Consider the following 27,793-nt stretch of genomic DNA (forward strand, 5'->3'; position numbering starts at 1 on the left):
GACAAGTCAAAGTCCACTAAAACAGGTTGGGCTGGCCTTATAAATAGAGGGAGACTCCAAGCAGCAGCAGCAGCTGTGCTCACAAGCGCGTGAAGAGCCCATCCTGCGAGAGGATTCATTTAACTGCCCACACAATCTGTGACTCGGTTAAAATGGACAGCGCGTGTTGTTGTTCAACCAGCAGTGATAGGACTTCAAATCCTATCCTGTACAACATCCTGAGCCAAATGGATGGCAGCAGACCAAGCCAAGGCAACTTCAGCTACAATTCAGTGCGTCACAGATGCAAATGTGAGGCGCGACGGACAGTGTGCTTGAAAAGGCCGTCGGAGATTTGCAAAGAAGCTTCGGCGGTTCTGGTAAAAACCCTAAATTTCATGAAAAACGTGCCCGCCTTTAACCAGCTGCCTCCAAACGACCAGTTCGCCCTTCTGAAAAGCTGCTGGGCGCCACTCTTCATTCTGGGTCTGGCCCAAGAGCACGTGGACTTTGAGGTGATGGACATCCCCACTGACAGCATGCTGAAAAAGATCCTCCTGAACAGACCTGAGAACCCTGAGGTGGAAAGGGAGCAGCCCACTATGGCCGGTGTCAGCAAACTCGTGTCTTGCCTCAAAAAGTTTTGGAGTTTGGATTTGAGCCCCAAGGAGTACGCATACCTCAAAGGGACCACGATATTTAATCCAGGTATGTATTCGAAGTGTTCAGCTTCAGCTTTCTCTGGTCAGTTTTCAGTGGTTTAATAATGGTGTGCAATATTAAGCATTCATGTAACTTTACAGTTTTGTTTTTCCACCAACAGACATACCAGATTTGAAGGCAGCCCTGTTTGTGGAAGGCTTGCAACAGGAAGCTCAGCAGGCCTTAAGCAAGGTGGTTCAGCTCCTCCACCCAGGGGACGGGGACCGCTTTGCTCGAATCCTCCTCACAGCCTCCATGCTGCAGAGCATCACCCCCAGCCTCATCACTGAACTCTTCTTCCGGCCTGTGATAGGACAGGCGAACCTGCTGGAGCTGCTGGTCGACATGCTCTTCTGCAGATAGGAGCAGTGGATTTTAGAGCTTTTCCGTCTTTGTGAAATGAAGGATTGCCTGATGGTGGGCTGCTCTAAAACACATTTACTATTAAACAAAACTCAAAGAAAACAAAAACTGTGAATTGTTGAAGATGGGGTTATGAACTGCTTACACTGAAAATGATGCCGAGGTCACTGAAGCCCAGTCTGACAAGATTTCGTCCAACTGAACTGGATTTGACTTTCTACATTAGGACAGAGTACCTACTGTCCATATATTTGCGTGATCTCATGACGGGAGCTCTCTGTTGTAAATAATTATTGTTTGCATTTACAAAACTTTTCAAATAAATCTATTTTTTTTACACAAATGAAGAGTGAAATTGTGTGTCGGTCACCTGAAAAGGGAAGTTTGTAATATATGTACCAGCTGGAACATCTGATACTAACAGTCTGGTTTGAACATTTGACCCCTGCACTCCATTGGCAGGCCCATCAGTGATATGTGCAGGACAACATGACACATTAAATTCTTGTTGTTGCCAGAGCTCTTAAAAAGCAAATACCTTGAAATGGGAGTAAAAGGATGATTTTGGGGTGATGGGGTGGCTGTAGCTCAGGTGGCAGAGCAGGTCAGCCACTAATCAGAAGGTCAGTGGTTCGATCCCAGGCTGCCTCCTGGCTGCATGCCAAATATCCTTGGGCAAGATACTAACCCCGTGTTTGCCTGGTGGTCAGAGGGGCAGCCTCGCCTCTGTCAGTGCGCCCCAGGGCGGCTACAATGTAGCTTGCCATTGCCAGTGTGTGAATGAATGGGTGAATGACTGAATGTAGTGTAAAGCGCTTTGGGGTCCTTAGGGACTGAGTAAAGCGCTATATAAATGCAGGCCATGCCATTTTGGTCGTCTTTAAACAACCGTTGGAATGAAGTAGAAAACTGTTTTCTTTTATGGTAGTATTTCTTCTTTAATCCAGGAAGTAGTGAGCCTAGCATTTCAACCAGATGCCTCCTTAAGAAAAATGCTTGTCACGTCATTTTTACCTAAATAACCTCTGCATTAAAATGTCAGGAAATGTTTTACATGTTACATTTAACATGAGTGCTTATTGATTTTAAATAAATTAACAGCTAGAAGACTTTCTTGAAAATAGGTTTAGATAACTGTATTACAGAAAAACAAATAGTATCTGAACATATTAAAATAATAGGAATAAAGAATTTTACACTGCTTTAACAAATTAAGATCTTAATGAAGCCAAAAAATAGAAGAAAAAAAGCATTTACAAGGAATATCTCAGTTCTCTGTGTGAAAATGTCCCGTTGATAACAAAGGTCAGAGGAGAATGACCAGACTGCTTCGATCTGACAGGAAGGCAACAGCAAGTCAAATAATCAGTTATTACAGCCAAGCTGTGCAGAAGAGCTTTTCTGACAGCACTAAAAGCAGCAGAAGAAGAAGATGCAGAAAGACCACACTGAGTGCCACTTCTGTCTGCTAAGAACAGGAAAATAAAGCTACACCAAAGCTGGACAATAGAAAACTAGAAAATGTTGTCTGGTCTGATGGGTTTTAATTTTTGCTCCAATAATCAGGTGGTAATGTCAGAAACGACATTCAGCTTTGAGCTGAGGCTGCTGGTGGTGATGTGATGGTCTGGAGAATACTCTCTTGGCACACTTTGGACCCATACCAGTGAGCATCGTTTAAAAAACCACAGCTTACCCGTTGTTGCTGAGCGCATCCATCCCTTTTTGACCACAGTGTGCCCGTCTTCTGTCGGCTGCTTCCAGCAGGTTAACACACCATGTGACAAAGCTCACATCATTTCAAACGGCTTTCTTTAACATGAAAATGAGTTCACCGCAGTCAAATCCCCTCCATAGTCACCAGATCTCAATCATATTGAGCATCTTTGAGATGTGGTGGAATGGGAGATTTCCATCGTGAATGTGCAGCTGACAAATGTGCAGCAACTATGTGATCTTATTATGTCAGTGTGGACCAAAATCACTGAGTTTAGATTGCTGCATGAATCTCTGGAGAGCATGAAAATGAGTCTATTGGTGGGAGGAAATCAAAAAAGAGCTTTTAGGGGATATAACACAGTTATTTATTTATTCATTATAGAATAGGTGGGGGAATGACAGCTTAGAAAAACACGTTCTTTTTAATCAGTCGTTAGGATTTATCAGGGGTCATAAATATATCCATGTTATTATTAGTTATGTATCTTGACCTGAGGACGGAGACACTATGTTTAAATGTGGCAGCACAGTTTTATACGCAGTCTACGTAATGCTTTCTTTTTTCTCTAATGGTTCTCTGTCCCCCTCTCATGGAAAACTGTGGAAGTCACACATTTTCCCAACAGAGAGAATCATAAAAATTGAGCCTGAACTTTATAGGGTTTGCAAACCCTTATGAGTGCAAAAGCCTCACTCGGAGTGATTTTAAATGTTCAGCACCTGAAAGCAGCCGAGGAAAAACTTAAAAGGCTAAATCAGCTGCGACGGGAAACTCTTGACTGGTTCTTGGAAATCTGCAGGCTGCATCACTTATGGAGCAAGCTCACGATTGGTCTTGTCCTGTGGTATGTTAGTTGTGAAACTGTGAGCCTTTACATGACACCTACATACAGGTAAAACAGGAATGTGCTGGTGGGGGAGTGAGCCAGAGGAAATGGGGTTACACAGGCCAAATGCAACACACACAGAAACAACTTGCCTAAAACAAAAAAGCTGTGCGTGTGGCGCTGAAGAACAGATAGTTAAGAAGTGTAATTGTCTTCATGCAAGATTTTACTGGGTTTTGAATAAAAACAAAATTGTTTCAGTAACTTTGTTTGTGCGTTTTCTCGGTGCAATTTTGGCTACCGGTTTAACCCCCCGCCCCTCGTTTTAAAGTAGTAAGTCACAGCTGGAAACAACTGTACAGGCTCCTAAAATAAACAAAAGATAATGATTATTGACAGATGCAGCTTCATCTGTTTAACCCAAATTTGAACCGCTTCAAGAAAATTAGGCTGACTTTCTGCACTGTTCCTTCGCCTTTGCCATAAATGACAAAGACAAAGCCGTGGATTTTATTTCCTTTCTGTAAGAACCAGCCAAACGAGTTCCTTCTTTTGCTGAGGGCGGAAAAAGCCTGCCTGCTGTAACACAGTGACCTCGGGGAGATGAGCCTGACAACAATAATCCCAGAGATAAAGAGGAAAAAAATAGGCTGAAGAGAGAGTGCCAGAGAAGCTCGTGATGGTAAAGACTTGTTGATATACATGAGCAAAATCATTTGCTGCCAAACAAATGGAGCTGCTTTATATACAGAGAGAGAAAGACTTCCAGATTTAGACTTTTGAATAAACACAAGCATAAAGAGGAATGGAAGTTGTTGTTTTTTTTATTATTTTGTTAAAAATATGACTTAGTAGCTAACAATATAAAAAAAAAATGTGGACAAACACCACATATGGTTTTAAAAAAACCACAAAGTAACATCGACAGAAGGGTATTTACAAAATATGGCTAATACAAATTTCAGGTAAAAAACTCACGTCTTAGGGTTGTGGGGAAATGGCAGGAGGTCGACAAGCTCATACACACATACGGCACATGCACAACAGCTAGCAAAAAAAATGAAGATAAAAACAAGAACGAGGACGGCTCTGTTCAAACGTCTGCCTCTTTCCTATGGCATCCTGTTGAGTGGAGTCACTTTTTTCATCTTTAAACACTGCACAGAAAAAATACATAAAAACCTACATCTCCTAACGTGCGTGTGTGTGTGTGTGTGTGTGTGTGTGTGTGTGTGTGTGGAGGGGAAATAGGGGGGGAGAGTCTCCTCAGTGGGCCTTTTGCTTGAAACATAAAGATGCTTGAAAACAGCAGGTAGTAGCTGGACCACTTAAAGGCAGAAGTACCCGGGGTAAAAGGTGCTCAACTTGGTAACAGCAGGAGGATGAAATAGCCCATGTAACTGGCTACATCTCATTGTTTTTGTTTGACTTTTAGAGAATCAGAGGAGCGCCTGAGGAGTAGGTTTCAGCGTCGTGGTGGTACGCCGAGTAGGCCGTAGTAGTGCTGGAGGAATATGCTGCAAAAAGACAAAAAGGGAAAAAAGGAAGGATTGTTTAATGCAGTGAGGTTAAAAAGCATAGCTCTAATTTCATTTATCCTTAAGCGAAAAAACCTGGACAAACCCAGGACCCGGACACGTTCCCCAAACACCGAGTTAAAGTTGTGAAAACACGGTGTGGCGTACCCTCATTCACAGACATGTAACAGGACACCCGTGCTTTTACCAACCTCTTCACCGAACAACAAGAGAGAGAGAGAGAAAAGAGGAGCCTAGTTTACGTAATCCATCTGTAACCCAAGTTGGTGAAATTACTTAGCAGATCTGGGAACATTATGTGACATATATTTAATGTGACTTGATCTGCTCATCTAGCGGGTGGTGTAGCATTACCATGGAGCTGGAGGGCAGGCAGATAGGTAGGTGTTAGGTGAAAGAATATGCAGGGAATGGAAAAAGGGCAGGAATGCGGTGCTTTCACTCCTAGGAGAGTGGGATGTGACTGAAAGGTGGAGGAGGAGGAGGTGAGAAAACGCCTACAGCTGCAGCAGGCACAATGGGTCACAAACACACACACACACCAGGCTGGTTATTACACCCAAATGCCCAGGATGGACTGCCAAAGTCAAGCAGAATTACTTTATTTACTCCCGAGTATCTTAATTCCACACGAAACCAAAAGAAGACAGACTCATGGGAAATCCCCACACACACCACCCCCGCGCATGCACTCACTTCGCCCGCTGTAATTTCTCATCTTTCTCGCCAGCTCGTCTGATGGCGTCTGCTCCGACACTTTCACCTCTGGAACTGTAGCGAAAGGCAAAAAAACAAAGCAAAAACAAAGACAAGACAAAATGAACGCAGGCAAGAGAAAACAAACAGAGATCCAGCAAACGTTATAATTCATCCGGTCATCTCTGTTATCGTGCTTGAGTTTAGCAGACGCCGCACCTGCATCGACTTGCCTCAGATTAAGCGATTGTTATGAGGCTACTGCACGTAAAATACCTGGAGTTTTAGAGCTCGCAGCTACGAGGCAAACAAAAGAGCTTCAGCCGGTGTTCCAACAGACTCTATGAGTCATTAAGAAAAGATGGGTCAGATGATTGGTATATCTGGTATGTTGCTGCAAGGTGCTGGTGAGCAAGGTTGTCTTGTGCATTATAAATATTTACACAGCTCTAGCAAGAAAAAAGAAAAGAAAAGATTCTTACAATCACTGCTCATGAAGGTGTTTGTCATGGTCTCGTTGCCACTGTCGGGGAGGGTCCCGTCCCTCCTGCTGTTATGATGCTGCCCGGTCGACAGGTAGCCCTTGTTCCTTTTGCCCTTCCGCGTGCTGATGCGGATGACCCCGTGCACCAGCTTGCACTCGGCCTCTTGCTCCTCCAGGTTGTAGTCCTGAGCGATGCTGTAGATGAGCTCGCTGATCTCGTTGGTCTTGCGGGAGAAGGAGGAATCAGAGGTGCACTTGGCCAGCTGGTCAATCTGATGCAGGGCGTAAAGCTCCAGCAGCTTCTTGGTGATCAGAGAGTCAATGTCTTTGTCGCTCTGCTCATCCAAGTCGTAGTCCTCGTAGGATATAAGGCTGGTGTTGCTGACCGGCCGCTGGTTATCCCCTTTACCTGATGCGCGACCCCGTTTGGGGTCAGCAACTGGGTACTTTACCTTCTGACCTGCTATGTGCACATCTGGGTAACGGAAACTGTCATTCAGGGGCAACCTGGGGGTCTTGGGCTGCTTATTATTGGGCTCCAAAGACATGCCAGGGGTTTTCACAGCTATGCCGTTAGGAGGTCGAGGGTCACCGACCGTTTTGGGGGTATGGTCTGTGGAGCTCTCGTTAACGGGGAGGCAGGGCTCCCGGGTGCCATAAAATCCACAGGTGAGAACACAACAGATAAGAGCCTTACAGCTACTCCAGCCCATGGAGGCACAGGAGCCACAGGACTGCCTGCTGCTCGGCATGCTGTCTGCCGACCCCGGAATAAATCCTATTGTCTCTGAACCCCTTCCTGTGCCGTTTCGAGGGTGGCTTCTTCCTCGACCATACCTGCCCTCTGAATAGCGGGAGTGGTCACGTAGTTGCTCCCCATGAGGATCCTTGTAGGAGTCTTGGCTGGTCGTGCTGTCCCTGGATATAGTCCGGTTGGGTCGATGGTTGTCCGCCCTAGAGCAAGAGTTGGGGTACTTGTGGCGTGGAGCCCCTGTGCTGTGGCCAGGCATGGCTCAAAAAGCCTGGGACCTGGAGGAGTAGGAGAGGACAGATTAGTACAACCTCCATAAAACCCCCAAAACACATTGAACTAAGCTGCATTTAAAGCTGAAGCAGGAAAAACATAGCTTTCAGTAAAGTAACCTAACATGAAGCTCGGAGAGTGTAAATAAAGCTGAGTGCTCTGATTTCTATCTTAACAATAACTTTCGTCGCACCCTTGATTTTTTTTTTCTTGCCTAATAGTGCGCGCGGAGGAGAAAAGGTGAGACCAAACCTCATTCAACATCCAACTGTTTTTCCATTTTACTTGCAAATCGTCCACTTACCGCATAAGAGGAAACACTTTTATCCCAGACAACTTGTTCAACGAGCAAAGTGCGGAAGTCTTAGAGAGAAAGAGAGAGAGAAAAAAAAAACTACGCTAACGCTCCAAACGGAGAAAACAAAACCGCCTACAGATTTTTAGGTTTGTGTACTTCAGCAAAGTTTGCAAACCCAAAACAGAGTCCGGCAGTCCGAGGGGAAAAACACAGCTCAGCTCATCGGCGTCGTTTGTCTTTCAGTGAAAAGAAGTTTACAGTCTTGCGTTGCCGAGAATCTCCCAATGTTTGGCTATTACCTGCGGCTACAGCTAATCCCAGATCCTACACCCACCCACAGGTGAGTCGTGACGTCACACGAGGCGGATTTGAACGTGCAGGGGACGGAACGAGAGATGTGGGGAGGAAAGAGGGGGCGGGGGGGTGATACGAGGGGAAACTATTGCATAATAACGTGTATGTTTGGGGTTTTTTTTTAAAAATTCCATAAAAATGTATCGGATTTCTTTCAGTTTAAAAATGTTTAAATACGCATTTCGTGAATTATTAAAGAGTTCTTAAAGAACAGGAATTTAATGAGACACAAAATGCCCTGTTCTGGATTTTCCTTCTTTATTCTTTGTTTTATTTATTATTCATTTTTTTAAAAACTGCGGACCCACTATGAAAAAGAAATTGATATTCTTAAAGTTACATTTTATTTAAGCTTGAACATTACACATGTAGCTCAGTTTAAAGTTCATTCATTACAACAAGAAATCATTATTCAGTAAAATTTTATAACGTGCGTTATACTCTAAAGTAAATACCCTAGAATAATAGACAGAAAACTCCCGTATGAGGAAGCACTTGGTGAAAGTGGAAAGGAAAAACTCCCTTTTAACAGGAAGAAACGTCTGGCAGAATGAGGCTCAGGGAGGGTGGCCAGTTGGGGATGAGGGAAGGAAGACAGGATAACAGACACACTGTGGAGGAGAGCCAAAGATTCATAATAACTAATGATTAAATGCAGAGTGGTGTATAAACACATAGTGAGCAGAAAAAGCGAGTGAAGCTTGATGAAGAATATTTCATTAGCCTCCATAAAAAGTATAATGGAGAAAGGACTATGGGAACAAAATTAAAACAATAAAAATAAAAGGCAAGTTTATTTATTTAATATATGCTGCTTTACTCAAACTGAATGTGCTTAAGACTAAACATAAAAGCATAAACGCCGGTGTAGGTTTACAATGCCTTAAGGCAGAGATTCAGGGGGAATTTTGCAGAAATAAATAAAAGAAAGTCCCAGCAAAACTTCACGTGAGTGGTTTCTACAATGAAAACAGATACCTGTCTGATATTTAATGAAGTAGAAATGTTATGGGGGGGGGGAAATCATTTTCTATCTTTTGACGGTGTTTCTATCACTTTCTTTATTTGGTGTTGTAGGGCAGATTGTAGGCAACGTGTTTGTTGGCTAGAAGGCCGTAAAAGTGCAGATGATTCAGACCATTCTTAAGGATAAATCAAATGAGAGCGTCTTTGCAGCTTTCACATTTTCCAAAGCTGTCCGGTGGACCCTTGGTGGCCAGTTCTGCCCTTTAGGCTGCGTGCTTGACACCCCTGATAAACAGCTATGTGATGCAGGATAGCAGAGAATTTTTGTGTTTTAAATTGCAGCAGTGCACTTTTCTAATTTCTCTATATAAATCCTCTTTAACGTGCACATACAATGGGTAGAGAGCTCTGGCAGGGACACAGAGGTGCACAGCTGCAGAGCCAGCAGGTGTGTTTCCCGGTGATATCATTCATTCTGCCCTACTTTTTCCTTGTATAGAAACACTTAATCACCCACTCTTTGAATTGAAATAGTATGGCAATCTCACGTGGAGATATACATGAGCCTGTGTAGCAGTGCCTTCCTCACTACACTTACAATAAAACAGCACAAGAAATTAATTACATCATTTCTTTTTATTTCTAATTAATGTAAACACAGGTTTTTATATCATACCAAGACATATTCATTCAAATAATACAAATCGCATTATTACCGCTCCTATACAGATATAGGGCTGAGTAAATTTAAAGGTTTTGCTTTTTTTACTGAAGAACACAGTAGAATAGACCTACCCTACCATTCACTGGTCATCTATAATTTATGTTATTTATGTTTTTATCTTCTGCTTACTGAAAAGATATTTCACCTAATATAAAAGTAAAGAAAGCACACTGAAAAAGCTAACATCCATTTCCAAAGTAGCCTATGTGTAAGGTCCTTATAAAAATCTAGAAGAAAAACACACACTTACTAACTTACAAATAGAAGAATCTAGAGTATCTACAACACAAAGGCACTTTATTTTTTTAGGTTTCTAGGTTATAACTCTGATATGTACAGAATGCTCGAGACAAAATTGCAAATTTCCTCCTAAAACTATTTACAGCTACACCATAATATGTCAAATCATCAGTTAGTTTATCATAAGTTTAGAGGTGGGGAGGTTGTCAGCTGTTTGACTTGTGTTTTTGTGGGGGCAACAGAGGTGTCACTGGGCAGCTGCTGGGGCAGAGATATTCCTAACTGCCTTTGTGCCCTTCTGCTGTCTGCAGAAATGTGCCCCAGCCGAGGGTCCGAGTCAATCTCGTACCGGTAGTGATAGCCCTCCAGGACATCCCGACAAGCGTCTCTCATTTCATTGATCCACTTCTTCATACCTTTGCGATTCAGGTAGAGCACAAAGAGAAAAACCATGCCAACAAGCCCCAGAACCAGTCCCAGGAAGACATAAGAGGTCTGCAGGGTGAGATCAGCGACCTCTGCCAGGACTGGAACAACACACCCGATATCCTGGATGCTGAGCCCTCTTAGGCGGGTGTCAGTTAATGCGCCAGGTGAGGCACATCTCACAGCATCCACATCAACCTTAGCTCTCGATTTATTCAGCCACGCGACAAACTCATTGATCTCGCAGGAGCAGGTGTAGGGGTTGTTACCGAGCAGGATTCTGATGTCCCCGAGCTTGTCCAACTCCACCAGAGCATCGGTTCCGAATGTGCTGAAGGTGTTGTGCGTCAGGTCAAGCATCTCCAGGTAATTCATGCCAGAGAAGGTCCCACTGTAGACTGCCACCAAAGAGTTGTTGGTGAGGAAAAGCTGCTGCAGATTGGGAAGGTGAGAGAACATGCCCGGGGGAAGCAGCGCAAGCTTGTTCCCCGAGAGGTCGAGGCGGAGGAGCCCCGCGAGGCCCCCCCAGCGCAGAGCTGTGGTCAGGTCTGTAAGGGCAGTAAAGTTGTAGAGTGACTGGCTCAGGTTGAGCTCCTGAAGGGGACTACCAGGTATGCTGAGAGCCTCTGGATGGATGAGTGCCAGCTGGTTTCCACTGAGGTCCAGGAAGCGCAGGTTGACCAGGGAGGAGAAGGTGTGGGACGCCATCTCTGTTAACCTGAGGAGACGACTAACACTTTAACATCAGGTTTTAGACATCTGATTATATCCTCCTGCTTGGAAACAAGAAACCCTGGAAACCTCACTGTACTATCAAGGTTAAAAAAAAGAAAAACTCACAGAAACAGATCTTTATTTATTTATTTATTGTGTAAACATAAAGAAATAAACTATTCAAATACGGCTTAATACATACATGGTTGAAACTGAAAAAGAAACAAATAAAAAACACTGACATTCTCACCTGTTATTGGTTAAAATGATGTTAGTGACGTTCTCCAGCTCCGTAAACGAACTGGGTCCAATTTGGTGTATATTATTCCCTGTGATAATGACGGTCCTGGCATATCCTGGAATATTTTCTGGTGCTGTGAGCAGATCTTTAGAAACACATTTTACCGTGCGGATCACAGCGAAACACTCACAGCCAAAAGGACACTCCAAGCAGCGGCACAGAGCGCAGAAAAGAATCCCCAAAAACACAAAAACAGCAGAAAAACACATCTCTAAATAACAGCTGAAAAAGTTTAAACTACAGACGTGTATTCATAAATCAAACTTTAGCTGTTATCCTTTGTTCTCTAAAAGTGATCGGACACTGCAGAGGTGGCAAAGACTGCTCGCTCAGTCGTCGTCTGCTGCACTGTGGGAATAAAGGTTCCCGTAAAGTGATGGTAGTTCATATCACACAGAGTCTGCTGGATGAAAACGCAGTCCCCTTAAAGGTACAGAGGACGACCCACAGCCGGTCACCTTTATCCCAGTCTGCCAGGGGAGACAACAAAAGAGCTCTGCACACAGCAAATCCAAAATGCAGGTACAAAAATGGAAATATTAAACGGTTACAGACATACAATAATAAATAATACTTATTCAAGTACCAAAAACATCCAATAAAATAACATAATGCATAAACAAGTGATCAAATATTGCTCATATAACTTGGCAGGATCAAGTGTGAAGATGCACAAAAGGAAATCATACAAATCTTACTGCAAAAAAGCCAAAACAAACAAAAAAGAAGTCACTTAACACAGAAGCGTCTTATGAAGGAGGAAAATGTATCTGAGGGAGCGCAATACCCTAATTATTAACATGCAGGTTTCCATCATTCTATCTTTGGTCTAGCTGCTCATATTTCTAAGACAAATAATTGATGAATACTTCCAGCTTGAAGATTTTGCAATCCGTTTTCTATGGATTCGTCACTGAAATATATATTAGCCCGCCTGGATACACATTCATCACTGCCGTTCATCAAAAATACATCTCTGCAACTGAAATGCATTACTCTACTGGGGTCTAATCTGGACATCGTCTCCTTCATGATAATATTAACAAGGGGAAATAAAGCAAAAACACAAATGCAGACACTGTAGCTTGCCTTGCTAGCATAATAACCAATGAGAAATAATCAAAATATCAATAACTGAAGGACAAATTGTTCATTTCAACTGCCCCCCCCCCCAAAAACAAAACATTTAGTTTTGCCCTTTAATACTCTTAGAAAATGCATCACAACAGATGAAGAGGCAGTCACTCAGTTTGTGCACAAACAAATGTTCCATCAGAACGCACCACTCACATCAATGACTGTGTATAAAGTATAACCAAAAAGCCTGAGGCAGCTCGTTCTACTGCTCGCCGCACTACTGTAGGTTAAACGTGAGGATGAAGGTGGCGAGGACTCCGCTGAGCATGACGAAGGGCAGCCAGGTCTTGAGGAAAGCAGCCCAGCTGGAGGATGGAAAAACACAGTAATTAGAGTACTTCTCAACACCTGGATGTGACAAGGACGTGAGGTGTGCCGAAGTGTCACATGGTGCAATCTAACATAGTGTCTACAGCCCCAGCTTGTGTCCTACTGTCCCCGTCCACCCAGCCGGTGTGCGGGGAGCCCCAGCGGAGGACTGACCTCCAGTTGTTACACAGAGGGGAAGCGCTGCCGTCTGTGATTAATTGCGCGACTCCCCTTTCTGTTTAAAAGACTCCTGTGCCACAGGATCGTACGAGCAGAGGCAGCACAAGCTGTGACGCCAGCAATCTCTATGTGGGTCAGCAGAGAATAATGAGGGAGGATCTCTGAGCCATATGTCTCTTGATGCTTTCCAGCATCGAGCAGCGGAGCTTTTTAACAGACTGTTCAGACTGTGGTGATGAAGATGCTTCAGGTGTGCTGCACAGTAATGTTCTCCTTCAGTTAAACTGTAATCCTAGCACAGCTACTCGTATCACCCTTTGTAGCACCTATGTCTGAAAGAGTGAAACCTGCCATGATAGAGGGTTTAGTACACTCACAGGACACTTTATTAGGCACACCTTGGTAGTATTGGGTTGAAACCCCTTTTGCCTTCAGAGCCGCCTTAATTCGTCACAGCAAAGATTCAACAAGGTGCTGGAAACATTCCTCAGATATTTTGGTCCATGTTGATGTGACTGCACAGCTGCTGCAGATCTGTAAGCTGCACACCCGTGGTGTGACACTCCAGTTCCGCCACATCCCAAAGGTGCTCTACTGGATTAAGATCTGGTGATTGTGGAGGTCTTTTGAGCACAGTGGACTCATTGTCATGCTTAAGAAACTGGTTTGACGTGATTCTAGCTTTTAGACATGGCATGTTACCCTGCTAGTAGCAGAGGGGCATACTGTGGTCCTAATAGGAGCAACAATATTCAGGTAGGCTGTGGTGTAGAAATGATGCTCAGCTGGTACTAAGAGGCAGCAGCCTGAACACTGATACCAGGCACGCTTTCATGTTGTTTACCCCAAATTCTGACCTTACTATCCAATCTCACAGTAGAAATTGAGACTCATCAGACCAGGCAACATTTTTCCAATCTTCCATTGTCCAAATTTGGTGAGCTCGTGTGAATTGGAGCATCTGTTTCCTGTTTTTAGCTGGTAGGAGTGGGACACAGTGTGATCTTCTGCTTCTTGTAGCCCATCTGCTTCATGATTTGTCATGTTGTGCATTCAGAGATGCTCTTTTGCAGACCTAGGCTGTCATGAGTTACAACGAAGGTATTTTGCCTTTATATAAACTCAAAGCAGTCCAGCCATTGTCCTCTGACCTCTGGCTTCAAAGAACATGCCTCTTACTGGGTAGTTTCTCTTTGTTTGATTATTCTCTGTAAACGCTGTAAAGAGATGACTGTGTAGATCAGCAGTTTCTGAAATACTTAGAAGCAGCCTGTCCAGCACTAAGAACTGCACCACATTCACTTAAGTCACCTGTTTTTCCTGTCCTGAAGTATTTTTTGAACTTCAGCAGCTTGTTTTGAACAGGTGTACCTACCAAAGTAGTTGGTGAATGCATTCTACACAGTCGTAACTGACTAAATAAACTTCACAACCTAAACCAATTGGCTCAAACAAAACCAGTATGACTTGAACTTAAATTTTCCTGTTTACAATAGAAGATTTATTGCAGATAAACACCGGTGGGGCTACTACATGTCAAGTGGTAGAGTGGGTAGGCAAAGAGCTTGTGTTAAAAGGTTTAAGTGCCCTTGACTCACACATTTGAAAGCCAGAATTGCTCCTGATGTACAAAACCAGGGAGAAAAACCAAACTGAAAGATTTGCCCAGTGAATGTGAAGCATAGCTCGAGATATAAACACTAGCAAATTAATCATTAATTTTATACAACCTGTTTCCAGAAAAGATGAGACATTGTGTAAAATATAAATAAAACTTACAATATAAATCAATCAATTTGATTCTAACTAGATGTTTCAAAAGAGGTGGGATAGGGGTATGATTCCCTCCGTGTTGCCTCATTTCTTCTTTTAGCAACACTGTGTAAGGGTTTGGGAGCTGAGGAGATCAGCTGATAACTTTTGAAAGTTTTATAGAGGATTTCACCTGTGCAACAGTTAAGGACCCTAAAAATACACTAAATATTGTCCGCAGGGTGGCATGTTTGGACTGCAGGCAGACGAGTTTCGCAGCTGGGTTCTTTCACTGCGATGCTGTTGCAGCATGTGCAGAGTGTCTTCTGTATTGCACAATGTTACTAAAAAACATAACCTGTATAAATCTTTCAGCATTAATAATAGCTTGACAAATGTGAAAGTTAACCAAGCCAAAAGATCACGCCCGTTCGTTTTTGGTTTCCTTGGATGACTCTAAATGGTAGCATGTAGTATGAGTGGCGGGAGGGCGGGGCAGTGTTTAGCACTGTTGCTCCACCCACCAACAGGGGCCTTTCTTTGTAGAGTACATATGTTCTCTCTGGGTACTCAGACTTCCTCCCACAGTCCGAAGACATGCATGTTGGGTTAGGCTGTAGCAGGAATGAGAGTGTGAAGAGTGATCTGTCTCTAGCCGCTCTTATCATTCATACATGTGTTTTATTCCTGCAGTGCTGGAATAAGTGGCCAAAATATTTACCTTACGTGTTTCCCATGAGTGAGAGACAGCACACACAGGTTCACCATGTTCCAGGATGTGCTGTTGTCGTAGCGCATCAGGTTGAGGGCCATGGCAACGTGGGAATGGCAGTTATCAAAGCACAGATTGTGCTTCAACAAAAAGTAAATAAATAAGTATTTATTATTAAATCACTAATGTGCAAGGAGGGTCACTAGTGTCAAAATGAATTAATTAAATACATCATTATATAATTAATTAATGAAAACTATAATTAAATATTATTACATATTTAAAAATATATTTTAATTGTAAGTAATTAATCAAACACTTAATTCATTTTGGCACTGAAGGCCTTCCATAAACACAATCCAGAAATGTGTTAATTAATTCATAAGAGAACGCTAAATACAACAATCTTACCGGCCTGCATTTGTACTCCTCTGATGCATCGTGCACAGCTTTGTCCCATGTAGCTGCACCATTACCACACACTTTATCCACATCAAGCATCCAATACCTGAAGTATTATTTTAAAAGAAAACAGTGAGTTACCTTTAATGCGTTATCTCTGCTCCCCCCTACTTGTTAAAAGACAATAATATCATCAATAAACTTACTTTGTGGGTCTACCAAACCCCATGTTATCCTCCTGGAAAGAGCGGAAATCATGCATGTGAATTAGTGCTGTACGATCATGCAAATTTTGCATGATCCAATACCAAGTAAATACAGGGTCAGTACTGACAACACCAACACCGACACTGATACTTTAAACTTATAAAAGGTAGAAAAAGACTAAATCTGAACACAGTTTATAACACAGTACTGATCCAATACCAGTACCATATTCAAATTGCTTCCCACCGCTAATGCGAATCTATCCTTGAGACTCCCATTGAGAAGGTCTAGCACTTTAACATCAGTCTCTATGCGGTAATGTGATAAACTCGATGCAAAAGCAGTGCTCACCGAGACAAAATATGACCCTGCGAAATCTCGTATGACTCCAGCAGAAGTGCATATGCCCATGTGACCGATGAAGGGGAGCACCCACCTGCAGGACGCACGCAAATAACACACGAGGCAATTACTGTACGTCTGAATGTCCAGCAAAACAGCTAACGCAATACCATTAAAAGGAAACAGTATTAGCGGATAAGATAAACATAGCTTCGTTTCATCTGCTGCCACAGCACAGGAGCATCAATACTGCAGTAGCCTCTTACGTTAAAATGGGAATGGGTGTCCAGACAATGCAGAAAGGGTAGCGGCTGCTTTTTCTGTCGTTTTTTGGGAAATCGCCGTGGTAGCTCATCATTACGTCGGTATCGTTCGCCTCCGCCATCACAGCCTGGAGTGACAGAAGGAGATGAACGGCAGTGACGCACAGCAGCGGAGGTACGCAGCCACCTCCTCCAACCGTCGGTCCGTGAACGCAGCACGGGCCATCTGTTCGTCGATTGAGGCCTTTACGGTCAGCGAGGAGGGGTTTAATGTTAGCTGCAGCGCCCTAGCACTTTACCTCTATAACAAATCTAAAAAATAATTATTTTTTTGTCGTTTTCATGTATTGCGATAGTCTCTAAATACATGCATAATGGTCTCATTTCACTGTAAAACTGACTGCTTTGTGGTTCTGCGATTAATTCACCACATCAATGAAACATCTGCAAAACACTCGCTTTTCCAGCCCAGCGTTGTTGCTACAGAGTTACCTGCAGTAACTTCTCCCACAGATGGGTCACCTCATTAGATGAGATGCTCACTTGACTTGCTTGTGATGTACCGTGCTCGCATTTGTTGCCCGACAGTCAGCAAAAAGTGCGGACACTGACGAATGGGGATCCTCCTAACCTAGATAAAACTAAGTGCTACTGTACGCGTTGTGTAACCGCCAAGCTAAAAAGGGCAAACAGATGAAACAAACAATGAATCAAAAGGATACTGAGGTGGTGTTTAATAATTTTTATTCTTTGTTCTGTTTGCCACAAAGGTCTTACAGGATTCCTCAAAGAAAACAGAGCATCTCAAATTAATGAACAAATGAAAACGAATGGAAGCCTTAGTGATGCATGTAGCTGAGGACTCCATTCATGAACATCTACCCTATCTAAGGGTAAAGAAGACCCAGCGAGCACTGGATGGCTTGTGGCTGTGCTCTTTTATTGCCCTGCATCTATGCTCAGAGAAGCCTCATGCAAGCAGGACTGAACACCTGGCTGCAGCAGAGGACTAATGCTAGAGCCACGCAGCTAGTAGGCAGGAACCCTAACGCTGCCCCCTCCCCCCCAAAAATGACATTGACACTTCATCTCAAATGATGTGTAATCAACAGGACTAGAAGGAAAAAAAAAAAACTGTATTAGAAAGCTGCTTTCTTTGACCTGTCAATAATCTATTGTAAGAAAAACCTCTTAACTAAAAGGAGCCAAAGTTATGTTTCAATGAAACAAAGAAGTCTAACATTAATCCTTGGCTGTTTACGTGACAGATGGCAACCTTTGGCAGAAGAACCCCTTGTTTTTTTTCTTCTTCCTCCTGACAGTTGTAAACTAAAAAAGCATATAAATACATTTCATTAGAGCAACTCTGGCAGCGTTCACAACTTAAAGAGCGAGTTAATTCTAGCCTTCCAGTGGCCAAAACTCCAACGGAAAATAGGATTGAGGCTAACTTAAATAACTTGGGTGTGCAGCCTTTCCGAGATGAGTGGGTACTGTGACGCTTTGCTCCGTCTGCCGAGCAGACAGGAGTTGTAACAAATACACTGTTTTCGGGTCAGAGATCTTATTCTGACCGCGCGGCCACACGCCGACCTGAAAATAGGTCACCAGATACGCGCCTCTCCGACATAAACCTGAGGAGCGATACGTGCTGAACTCCTCCTTCTTTGTGAGAAAGTGGGGGAGTGAAGTTTGAAGGTGCTCTCCTCAAAGTCATCCCACTGCCACCGCAGGGTGGAGGGAGGGACGGGCTGAGGTGTTGTAGGTGCTTCGAAGGGGTGGAAGGGTGCTGTCGCAACCCTCCATGAATTCCTCTCCCCCCAAAAGGGGTCTCCACCAGTCCTCTCACAGGACAGGGGAGGGTGATGCATAGTGCAGAGATGTGACACGACATTCACTCAATGTTCTGTCAGACGGGGCTGGGGAGAGGGCGAGGGGATTTCAGATTCAAACAGGAGCTAGTAGAGTGCTTTGCTTCCTAAAATCCATTCTGCAGAACAGATGACTATTTGCTTAGCTGGGCCTGCACTGTACTTGTCCCTCTGAGCTGTCTTCATCGTCTGAACCATCTGGACCGACACCGCGCAGGCCTGTGATGCGATAGCCCATGTTAAGCAGCATGACCTCCAGCGGATCCGCGTTCATGCGCCGCTGATTAGCCTGAGCAGCTCCCTCCATGTCTTCCACCACACGCCCGTTTTCACTGTCTGTCTGCGGTATTTAAAAAGAAAAAAACAAAAGAAGTGATCAACTATAATTCCAACAGCATGACACATCTTTTTAATGAATGCCATCTCCTTAACACACTCCCAAAGCATGTCAAGACCAAGTCTGCACATATAGGAATTTCCTCTGTTTACCTCTGGCCTGGGGTTCCATAACCGAACGACAGGGTCGATACCGCTAGTAGCCAGGAAGCAGTAGCTGGGGTGCGGCTGTAGGCAGTTGACTATGGACTCATCCCCCTGCAGGATCCTCACAAGATTGGTTGTTTCTTTTTCCCAGATAAAGAAAGAGCCATCATCTGAGCCGCTTACAATATACTGGCCTTTGCTGTGGAGAAAAAGAATCCATTCAGACCTGCCTGATGAGCCATGTTCCTGGGACACAAACCTTTTACGGGGAATTTAAATATTTACGCGGAAAATTGTGCAATCGTTTTACATTGAACTTCTTTCATAGAATGTCAACTTCACTGCGCAGATGTGTACAGTACTGAGAACAGCTGAGGTGAAGGTTAAGCAACAGCAGCATGCCATTTTCTACCGTCACTCAGCATACAGTACCTCCTTTGGCCCATGGTATCAAAAACCAGTCTCGTTAAGCTGTTGGAACTGCAATCACTAATCAAACACATCATAAAGATTTGTGTTTATTTAAAAGGTAAACTAAATGAGCCACAGCGTGAGTTGGTGTTGATTAGAATATATTCTGACTGTTATAACGTCATGGGAAGTAGACGATTTAGTCACACTTTTGAACAGCAAAAACAAACAACATCTAAAAGTACGAACGACTCTAAAGAAACTAAACAACTTGTTTAGATTGAGGTACTGTTGATTGTGTAAAACTAATAGAACAAAATTATGTTAAAATAAAAAAGGCCAAATAATAATCAAACAAAGAAGCTGTTAATCAGCCCCCAAAAGCTGCTCACACATGCTAAAAATATGGCTGAGATTCCACAGCTTTGTAATAAAGAACACTTTACTCCTGTGCAGCTACTTTCAAAGCTGTTTGAGCATTTTGCTGCAAAAGAGGTTTGACTAGTTACTGAGTGCAAGGGTGTTAATGTGTAAAGGCTCGGCTTTATTTATAATCGCTTGAGCACAGTGTGTCATTTAGATAAAGATCACGTTACATTTCAGAGCTCACGACTGCCCCCTAGTGATGACACAGCAGCCTGGCAACGAGATTAACCCACCTTCCAAAAAAGTTGGCTTCTTTGATGTCAGTGGTGGTGTTACAGTGACCGCAGTATCTGTGTTTGTAGTCAAAGCTGCGCTCTCTCAGCTCCAGCTCATCTTCAGGAATGGACTCTTTCCGACTGAACGAGTGGAATCGGATGGAGCTGTTGGCCTTTTTGTCTTCTGCAGTTATAGAAAAAACTTTTTTTTTTTTACTGTAATTCACACAGATTTTAAAACTAAAATATACACAAAGAAACGACATGTGTACTAAAAAGCAGGTTTTTTTAGTGAGCATACAATCATTGTAAATAATGGCAATTATCCAATGAAGTGTGATATAAATGTTTTTTTCTAGATCTGTGTAAATTCTCTGAGAGTTACTGAAAATTAGCCAAGAGCTATTTCTTTCTTTCCCACCTGATTCTGACTTGGAGTAAAGAGCAGCCTTGATGTCTTTATCTAAGGCATCACAGGCACTGCTGTGCGCCTGCTCTGGAAACTTCCCTCTGAAATCGTCCAGACACTCCAGAGCCTCAGCCACATATTTTAGCTCAAACAGACACCGTGCCAGCCTGAAATGTGCTTTCAGATGACCGGGGTTTAGACTCAGAGCCTTCAGACAGTCCCTGAGGGCATCATAATGGTCTCCATCCCTAAGAATCACATAGAAAAACATAAAGACTCAGGGTTTCCAGAGGTTTTAGAATTAAAAAAAGCATCATTCCTCTGCACTAAAGCAACGCCGCGTACCACTTGCGTTTCATATAGGCCGCAGCTCTGTTCCCGTACAACATGGCATTGCTGCTCGCCTGATGAATGCCTAAACTGTACAGCTGGATGGCCTGTGTCCACTGCTGCCGTGCAAAAGCATCATTAGCTTGTTGTTTTATCTTCTCCAGGTGAGGAGGGAGGTCATTAGAACTGAAAGACAAAAGGGAAAAGCAGATATTTTGACATAAATTCAAATGTATAACCTCAGTCAATAGACGTGTAGTGGAAAGAGCCGACGTTTACCTAGACTGCATTTTACTCCCAGTAAAGCGAATGTGGCCAGCTGGCAGGTGAATTCCATTGGAGACGCCGTTTGTCGTCTTTCCATTCTGCACATCTCCTGGAAAGCGAGAGATTCAATAATCGGCATTCTTCACGTACTTTGGAATTAGTGTGAAACTCTGTTTATTATCTACCTGTTGACGATTGGCATTTCTTTGGAAGCAAGAATGTATATGGCCTCTGTTTGAATGTCAAGTCAAACAGATACACCTGCAAGAACCATAAAGAGATAGTAAAAGGATCCCATAAGAATGCCTCTGCGATTCTCACATGGTTCCCTCTCTGTTTGGTGATGCATTACCTGTTCCCCGCCCATGTTAACAAGCAGCTCGGTGCCATCAGGACTGAAAGTAACATAGGTGGCAACCAGGACCCTCAGGCGGTTATTGTAGTCAGGGAGTTTCACCGGCAGGTGACCTGAAACATTCAGTCAGATGGTAATGGTATTAAACCACAGTCCAGAATATAAATGCACCCATTAAAAGAATTTGATCCCAGACAATTTATCTGTATACACACCTGCAACATAATACTGCCCAGCTCCATCTGGGATGGGCTTCTGCCTTTCACAGAATGTGTGCACAGCTGCAGATGTGCTTTGACTCAGAGATTTCCTGTGTGAGGAACAAAAAAAAAAAAAAAAGTTCGGAACTTCCTTGTCAAAACTTGGAACGCACCACAGAGTAACTACAAAGCGCTTTATTTGACAGTACTCACTACCACAGAATAGCATGAAAAAGCCAAACTCACCTGTAGTTGTGTATCATCCTGATGTCATACAGACGTACAAAAGGCCCATTGGCTCCCACAGCCAGGTAGTTGTTGTCCCGTGGGTTAACGGCTAAACATTTGGCCTCGACGAGCTGACCACAGAACTCTGTGAGATCAATCAGCACCTCCGAGTGTTTACTGTTCTCCCTCAGGTCGTATTGTCTGCAGTGAACAAGGACAACATGCACATATTACCTTGGCAAAACCACCCACTACCAAGTCTAAGGAGCTTGGAAAGAAAAGCGTCTGGACTTCTTTAAGTTGCTTGAAGACGTTTCACCTCCAATCCGAGAAGTTTTTAAAAAGAGGTTTTTACACCATTACAAAGATTTTTTTTTTTCTTCACAGTAGGTACTTAGCTAAAAAAAAAAAAAGAAAAGCAGAAACAAACAAGATTGATCCACACAACACACTCATTGTCCCACATATTTCTAACACTGACCCCAAGTGACAGTAAACAGCTACAACATGTAGATGTGGGTCTACAAACCTGCAGGCTATGAATGCACCAACATGCTGTGAGCTTTGATCACACTGCAGATTAAGGCTGGGCAGTATGGTCAAAAATATTTATCACGATATATATTTGAAAATTTGTGATAACGATATAACTGAAGATATAATTGACGTGAGACAGAATACTTTACAACTTCACAACTTTATTAGTGGAAAAAGAACCCCCATCAATGCATTTTGACTTAAAACAAGCAGCGGTTTTTATGTGCATTAAAGCTATATAAAAATTTAACTGTGTAAATGCAAATTCCTTGCTGACAGTTTGACCCCACAATGAGCTCACCCGTAACCCTGGCTGATTGTGACCCACACCTGTTTTCACACCTTGGCTCATGCGATTAGGTAGAGGATCATCAGGGGGTCCTTTGTCCCTCTTTGGGGGGGGGGGGGGGGGACACTCCCACTGGGTTTAAATCTGGGACTCTCCACCTTTTGACTCTTAGAACTGAAGAAGCTTCTCGGATGAGAGGTGAAACGTCTTCGAGCAACTTAAAGAAGTCCAGACGCTTTTCTTTCCAAGCTCCTTAGACTACGATGACCTGGATGACTGAGAACCTTCACAGACACCCACTACCAATATAACATTTGACTTTAATACATTATTGATCTCTTTGGTCTAACCTGATGATGCCGTCCTCCGCAGCACTCCAGAAGGTGTTGGGCCACATGGGTGCTGTGGCTATGCGTTTAACTCTGTTTGTATGATCAGAAAACATATGGATGGTTTCCTTCACTGTCAGGTCATGCACGTGGACTTTTGTGTCGGCTGCACCCGTTACCAAAATTCTGTCCCCGGAGTGAGGCAAGAACTGCATGGACAAATAAAAATACCAAAGTGAACTGATAAGAACTGAGATGCAACACTTTATTGGCTCATATTGGCACTGTTGACATCAGGTGACCAGCTGATTAGTAAATAAGCTGACAGAGTCCAACGATCATCTATAGGGCATGTTCGGTTTAATAGTCCTCACATCTGAGACAGATATGAGGACTGTGTTTGATTCTGTACTCACTTAAAAGTACCAAATAATATACTTTATAATATACTTTAAAATAGGAGGTAATTAATAATAATGAAGATCAATTTGTTACACTGCCGTTTGAAAACCTGAGCTGTAAACACTGGCACTGACCCAAAATCTTACAAACAGTGCATCCCCACTAAGTATACACACACAATGTTTGAGAAAGACTTAGCTTTGAAATAAATGGTGATATAAATGTCAATAGTCACACACAGGACATTGTTATGACATTTACAAAGACTTCTTAAGCTGAATTCATAGTCCAATGTTTGTATCCATTTACATAGCTGTATGGCTACACAGAGAAGAGGATTATGGGAATTCAACCAACACTGAGGGTGCAGAGGCACACTTGCTGCAGTTCTCCACAAAAGTGTGCAAAATGAACAGGAAAGAGAACACCTGTGGCGTTCATCACGAGTAGGAAGAAAAAGAAATAAGACATCAAAAAATAAATAAATAAATAAATATATATGGGTGGGCGATACGATATAAACTATATACAATAGAAACGATATAAATTTGGCCAACGTTAAAGATTTTGACTATACCACGATAGCACATGTTGATGATGTCATCAAGCTGCGCCTGTTTTGGCCAAAAGCGTCGCAGCGGCTGCAACCATTATCATCTGCAAATTATGCCGGGCGACAGTCATAGCAAAGCACTTTTGAAATATGGGGAAAGCCAAAAACTGCGCTTCCTCCACTTTCGTAACATTGATTCATTAATGCTGAATTCTCTCGCAGCTGCAAATTCCTTGCTGACAGTTTAACCAAAAGGCATTTCCAGTGGAAATTGGCCAACAGATCCTGAGCATAACATGTATAATATCCACAAAACTTAAAAAGAGGTTATACACACACAATACAGTAATATTATGTTGAAGCACAGTACATATTACTCTGCGAGGTTCCCGACTACAGTGGCCATAATGCTCCGACAATCCATAAAGTGGTGCGGCTTCACAGCTTAGCAAAGTCGTACTAAAACATTTTTGACAGATTTTTGAGCGCCGTGTACCACATAAAATCTGTTCGGTAATAATAGTAATAACAGTAATAACAGTAATAACGACGTGGTGTGTATCTGACGGACGAAAGCTAAACCAGTTCCACACTACTGAAGTTGCAGCATTTTTACAAACCAATTCTGGTTCATCTGTTTCATTCAACAATTCTTCTCATTCTCCGTCACCGCCATGCTTTTTCCACCATGTGCGTATGAAAACAAAGGCGCATTTCACCCATATTCTATCGCGATACTTCATTTTCTTATCATTGCCTAACATTGTACCGGAAAATACCGAAAATTATTCTCTGCCATATTTTCGTAATTAACCTTGAGGAAGAGCAACAAGGCAGCCTCAATTGTGCAATGACTGCAGTATTAATATGTTTCTAAGCTCAGGCACCATCCAGTACACTGTAGAATGTGTTCTCCTTACCTTTACAGAGAATATGTTAGCTGCATGACCTGTGTGCATAGTTGTTAGCTTCTTGTGCCTGAATGGATCCCAGATGATGGCATGTTGATCATCCGAGCCTGAAGCCAGCAGACTGAGTACGAGGAAAAAAATAACAATTCAAAGAAGCCAAGCAGCATTTCTTTAAGGTATGCACCTTTTTTTTGTTGATTTATTACATTTACACGTTATATTACAGGTATTAGAACTAACTAAAAAGCAGCTGGAGCCGTGTTGCTACAGTCACTTTAGAATGGATGCAATATCTTTATGTTAAACTGATCCCTCCTGGTGTGCTGAAGGTGTCAGATTACGAAAGAAGCAGACTCACACCACTGATAAACATGGCGAGTGAGACTACTTTTACTAACTAGTAGACAATGTTGGGGTTGTTACTAGGAAAAAAGTAATGTATTAAACATTACTGGTTACTTTTCTTAAAATGTATGTAGTACATAAAATTACTGAAACACACTGTCACATACTTAATTACCAGGCAACTAATATAAAACTGAGGTTACAGTTCCACACACCAACACAAAACCCCACCCTAATGAGGACACAAATACAATCTTTCTTTTAGTTTTCACATATGAAAACAAAGTCAACAACAAAAAACAAAGTTGAAAGGGTCTTCAAAGCTATCGCCACAGTGATTCTACTGCAAAAATATGTACAGGTAGAAATGGAGTCTGCAAGCCTGACTACACATCACTGCCTTTTAAAGTTCAGGCTTTGGCTGCTGGGCTGGGATTGCCATACAATAAACTTTGACATTATTCTGGGTTTCTTGTCTAGCTTTGTGTATAATGCAGATGTTTCTGTCCTACACGCAGTTTGCATTTCATCATGGCACTCTTGTCCTTTGGTGCAATAAAAATAAAAGTAATAACCATATTTCTGCTCTTTAAAAGCATTAAAAAAAAGTTTTCTTCTTTCTAGCAGCCAGTTGCTCAGATAACTGAAGAGCCTTTGTAATTCAAGTAACAACATAACTGTAACTGTATTGTAATTAGTGAGTAACGCATTAAATTACTAAAATAAGATATAATGTGATTATATTATTACTTTGCAACACGTTAGACCCAACACTGATAGTAAAACTGCGACATTTAAAATCCAAGCAGGAAGTGAACAGGATGCAAACCTTATCTGGACAGATACAACAGAAATTCACTGTACATACAGGGTTCACAGGGTTTGATCACTTACTCTCCACGTTCGTTCCACTCCAAACAGTTCACACAGCCTGTGTGGCCCTGTTGAAATAAATGACATTGAGGGTCAGACGAAGAGAACAAAAGAAAAAAAGTGTCCCAATGTGTTTACAGAAAAATATGTCATGTTATCAGTGACCTGAAGCTCAGCCTCCAGTCCAAGTCTCTTGATGAAGGGGTCAGTCACATGGTAGAACCTTTGGAAGCTTGCAGCTCTCTTGTCCTAAAGACAAAAGAGCACATCTCCATCAGACTCTCCGTCAGACGGGGATGATCACACTGGCTCTGGACTGTTCTTACATACCCTGATCTGCCTGTGCAGGATATCTCTGGAGATGTTGGCAGTAGTCATGGCCTCACCGCAAAACATAAATTAGGTTTCGAGGCTGGAGGTTTCCAAGGGTCAGAGATCAGGTGTCATTTACTCTTTTTTTCCTTGTGACCAAGCTGTAAAAACGCAGAATGGATTAAGGCAGAGCAGAGACTTGTTAGAAGACAGAGACCTTACACAGGTACAGCGTCAATGTCAGCTTTAAAAAGAAAAAGGAAAAAGTCGACATTAAACTCAGGCATGTGATTTATTCAGAGATTTTTTTGTTGCTCATCTGACATAGACACAAAACATACCGCTAGCTGGTCTACAGATAGTATTTGCTCCCGTTACCTACAAAGCGACTTCATTAGCTAACCAGGCTAATGTTAGCAACGTAGCTCTGGGAATACAACAACTGACAGTTTTGCAAAAAACTAAAAATTATTTAAAATCTAAAGCCCCATTAGCCTACGAGAATGGTTAACGATCCGTGCACAGGGCCTTTGAGAGACCTGTCGTTCACCAAGAAGCTGGCGTTAGCGTACTGGCGTTACCTTGCTAGCTAAACAAAACATCCACTTCATATAACGTTAACATTTGCAGCGCTTTGGTGATAATTTACAACTGTTAAACAAAACTCACCGTTTCCCTCGAGCTAAGGAAGCCTCTGTCAAGAAATGTCCATTTAGTAAAAGTCACAAATTGCACTCCGTGTGACTTTGTTGACAGGATACTCGCTAATACCTTCGCAGACCTGAACACAACCCTCCTCCACTGCACATAAGCACGTAACTTTGTTCCGCCAGCTGAAAACACACCAAACTCTTCCGGTCTGTTTGGACATCACAATAAAAGCATTCCAGAATAAAAGCATTTTCAAGTAACGTTTAATAAAGGAGCACTACAACAAAGAATGTAACATATATTTGCCAAATGTTTAAGCAATACATAGTATTATTTTGTAATTTGATGGTAATCTTGAAGGAAGAATTTGTGAATAGTGTTGTGCAGGTGAATCATGTGTAAGTAAGGATCGTGACTTTGCAAATAGGGATGGTGCACACGAGGTAGTGAGACCTGCTATGATGCTGTGATGTGTGGTTTGGAGATGGTGACACTAACAAAAAGACAGAAGGTGGCGCTGGAGGTGGCAGAGTTAAGGATGTTAACGTTTTCATTGGGAGAGACCAGGATGGGCAGGATTAAAAAACACGTATATCAGTGGAACAGCTCGGGGTGAGCAATTTGGAGGCAAAGTTAGAGAGGCAAGGCTCAGATGGTTAGCAGAAGAGGGATAGTGGGATGTTGAATATAAATCTGCCAGGAAGGAGGAAAATAGAAAATCCCCAGAGGAGGTTATA

At 42.7% G+C, this 27,793-nt stretch overlaps 5 protein-coding genes across 7 annotated transcripts; 1 reads left to right on the forward strand and 4 right to left on the reverse strand.

Moving 5' to 3' along the window:
* The first annotated feature begins 59 nt into the window (after positions 1-59).
* nr0b2a (nuclear receptor subfamily 0, group B, member 2a) lies at positions 60-1,633 on the forward strand. The gene is made up of 2 exons (XM_040012982.1): positions 60-687; positions 803-1,633. The coding sequence occupies exons 1-2, from the start codon at positions 153-155 to the stop codon at positions 1,042-1,044; spliced, it is 777 nt and encodes a 258-aa protein (XP_039868916.1). The 5' UTR covers positions 60-152; the 3' UTR covers positions 1,045-1,633.
* Positions 1,634-4,391: 2,758 nt separating this feature from the next.
* On the reverse strand, positions 4,392-7,987 carry kdf1a (keratinocyte differentiation factor 1a). Of its 3 annotated transcripts, none has more exons than XM_040012980.1 (4): positions 7,739-7,987; positions 6,307-7,330; positions 5,825-5,899; positions 4,392-5,107 (listed from the first exon to the last, which is right to left on the reverse strand). In XM_040012980.1, exons 2-4 carry the CDS (start codon positions 7,316-7,318, stop codon positions 5,022-5,024), a joined length of 1,173 nt encoding a protein of 390 aa, XP_039868914.1. In that variant the 5' UTR covers positions 7,319-7,330; positions 7,739-7,987; the 3' UTR covers positions 4,392-5,021. The 3 variants fall into 3 exon arrangements, with proteins under 3 accessions (XP_039868914.1, XP_039868915.1, XP_039868913.1); XM_040012981.1 differs by having other exon boundaries at positions 4,393-5,107; positions 6,307-7,337; positions 7,930-7,984; XM_040012979.1 differs by having other exon boundaries at positions 4,394-5,107; positions 6,307-7,337; positions 7,637-7,986.
* Positions 7,988-9,224: 1,237 nt separating this feature from the next.
* Positions 9,225-11,996, reverse strand: LOC120722141 (trophoblast glycoprotein-like). The gene is made up of 2 exons (XM_040012978.1): positions 11,305-11,996; positions 9,225-11,058 (listed from the first exon to the last, which is right to left on the reverse strand). Exons 1-2 carry the CDS (start codon positions 11,562-11,564, stop codon positions 10,095-10,097), a joined length of 1,224 nt encoding a protein of 407 aa, XP_039868912.1. The 5' UTR covers positions 11,565-11,996; the 3' UTR covers positions 9,225-10,094.
* Positions 11,997-12,110: 114 nt separating this feature from the next.
* LOC120722146 (transmembrane protein 222-like) lies at positions 12,111-17,267 on the reverse strand. The gene is made up of 6 exons (XM_040012983.1): positions 16,663-17,267; positions 16,406-16,490; positions 16,054-16,085; positions 15,857-15,953; positions 15,455-15,585; positions 12,111-12,797 (listed from the first exon to the last, which is right to left on the reverse strand). Exons 1-6 carry the CDS (start codon positions 16,779-16,781, stop codon positions 12,710-12,712), a joined length of 552 nt encoding a protein of 183 aa, XP_039868917.1. The 5' UTR covers positions 16,782-17,267; the 3' UTR covers positions 12,111-12,709.
* Positions 17,268-17,964: 697 nt separating this feature from the next.
* wdtc1 (WD and tetratricopeptide repeats 1) lies at positions 17,965-27,250 on the reverse strand. Its single transcript, XM_040012977.1, has 16 exons — positions 27,075-27,250; positions 26,424-26,566; positions 26,259-26,342; positions 26,115-26,161; positions 24,885-24,996; positions 23,031-23,218; positions 21,873-22,055; positions 21,642-21,736; positions 21,424-21,539; positions 21,257-21,332; positions 21,084-21,180; positions 20,820-20,990; positions 20,487-20,722; positions 20,084-20,249; positions 19,020-19,212; positions 17,965-18,870 (listed from the first exon to the last, which is right to left on the reverse strand). The coding sequence occupies exons 2-16, from the start codon at positions 26,487-26,489 to the stop codon at positions 18,673-18,675; spliced, it is 2,028 nt and encodes a 675-aa protein (XP_039868911.1). The 5' UTR covers positions 26,490-26,566; positions 27,075-27,250; the 3' UTR covers positions 17,965-18,672.
* Positions 27,251-27,793: the final 543 nt, after the last annotated feature.

This window comes from Simochromis diagramma, unplaced genomic scaffold (genome assembly GCF_900408965.1).
Source record: "Simochromis diagramma unplaced genomic scaffold, fSimDia1.1 OVJJ01000618.1, whole genome shotgun sequence".
Lineage (NCBI taxonomy): Eukaryota > Metazoa > Chordata > Actinopteri > Cichliformes > Cichlidae > Simochromis > Simochromis diagramma.

Excerpts from the sequence above, each read along its gene's own strand:
- nr0b2a (XM_040012982.1), top strand. The coding sequence starts at position 153 with ATGGACAGCGCGTGTTGTTGTTCAACCAGCAGTGATAGGACTTCAAAT. Across the intron at positions 688-802 it reads GACCACGATATTTAATCCAG|ACATACCAGATTTGAAGGCA; the intron begins GTATGTATTCGA and ends TTCCACCAACAG.
- kdf1a (XM_040012980.1), bottom strand. The coding sequence starts at position 7,318 with ATGCCTGGCCACAGCACAGGGGCTCCACGCCACAAGTACCCCAACTCT. Across the intron at positions 5,900-6,306 it reads CACCTTCATGAGCAGTGATT|TTCCAGAGGTGAAAGTGTCG; the intron begins GTAAGAATCTTT and ends CTTTCGCTACAG. Across the intron at positions 5,108-5,824 it reads GAGAAATTACAGCGGGCGAA|CATATTCCTCCAGCACTACT; the intron begins GTGAGTGCATGC and ends GTCTTTTTGCAG.
- LOC120722141 (XM_040012978.1), bottom strand. The coding sequence starts at position 11,564 with ATGTGTTTTTCTGCTGTTTTTGTGTTTTTGGGGATTCTTTTCTGCGCT. Across the intron at positions 11,059-11,304 it reads ATCATTTTAACCAATAACAG|GTTAACAGAGATGGCGTCCC; the intron begins GTGAGAATGTCA and ends TCGTCTCCTCAG.
- LOC120722146 (XM_040012983.1), bottom strand. The coding sequence starts at position 16,781 with ATGGCGGAGGCGAACGATACCGACGTAATGATGAGCTACCACGGCGAT. Across the intron at positions 15,954-16,053 it reads GGGTTTGGTAGACCCACAAA|GTATTGGATGCTTGATGTGG; the intron begins GTAAGTTTATTG and ends ATAATACTTCAG. Across the intron at positions 15,586-15,856 it reads AGGAGTACAAATGCAGGCCG|CACAATCTGTGCTTTGATAA; the intron begins GTAAGATTGTTG and ends TTTTTGTTGAAG.
- wdtc1 (XM_040012977.1), bottom strand. The coding sequence starts at position 26,489 with ATGTTTTGCGGTGAGGCCATGACTACTGCCAACATCTCCAGAGATATC. Across the intron at positions 26,162-26,258 it reads GACTGGAGGCTGAGCTTCAG|GGCCACACAGGCTGTGTGAA; the intron begins GTCACTGATAAC and ends TTATTTCAACAG. Across the intron at positions 22,056-23,030 it reads GCGGAGGACGGCATCATCAG|ACAATACGACCTGAGGGAGA; the intron begins GTTAGACCAAAG and ends TGTTCACTGCAG.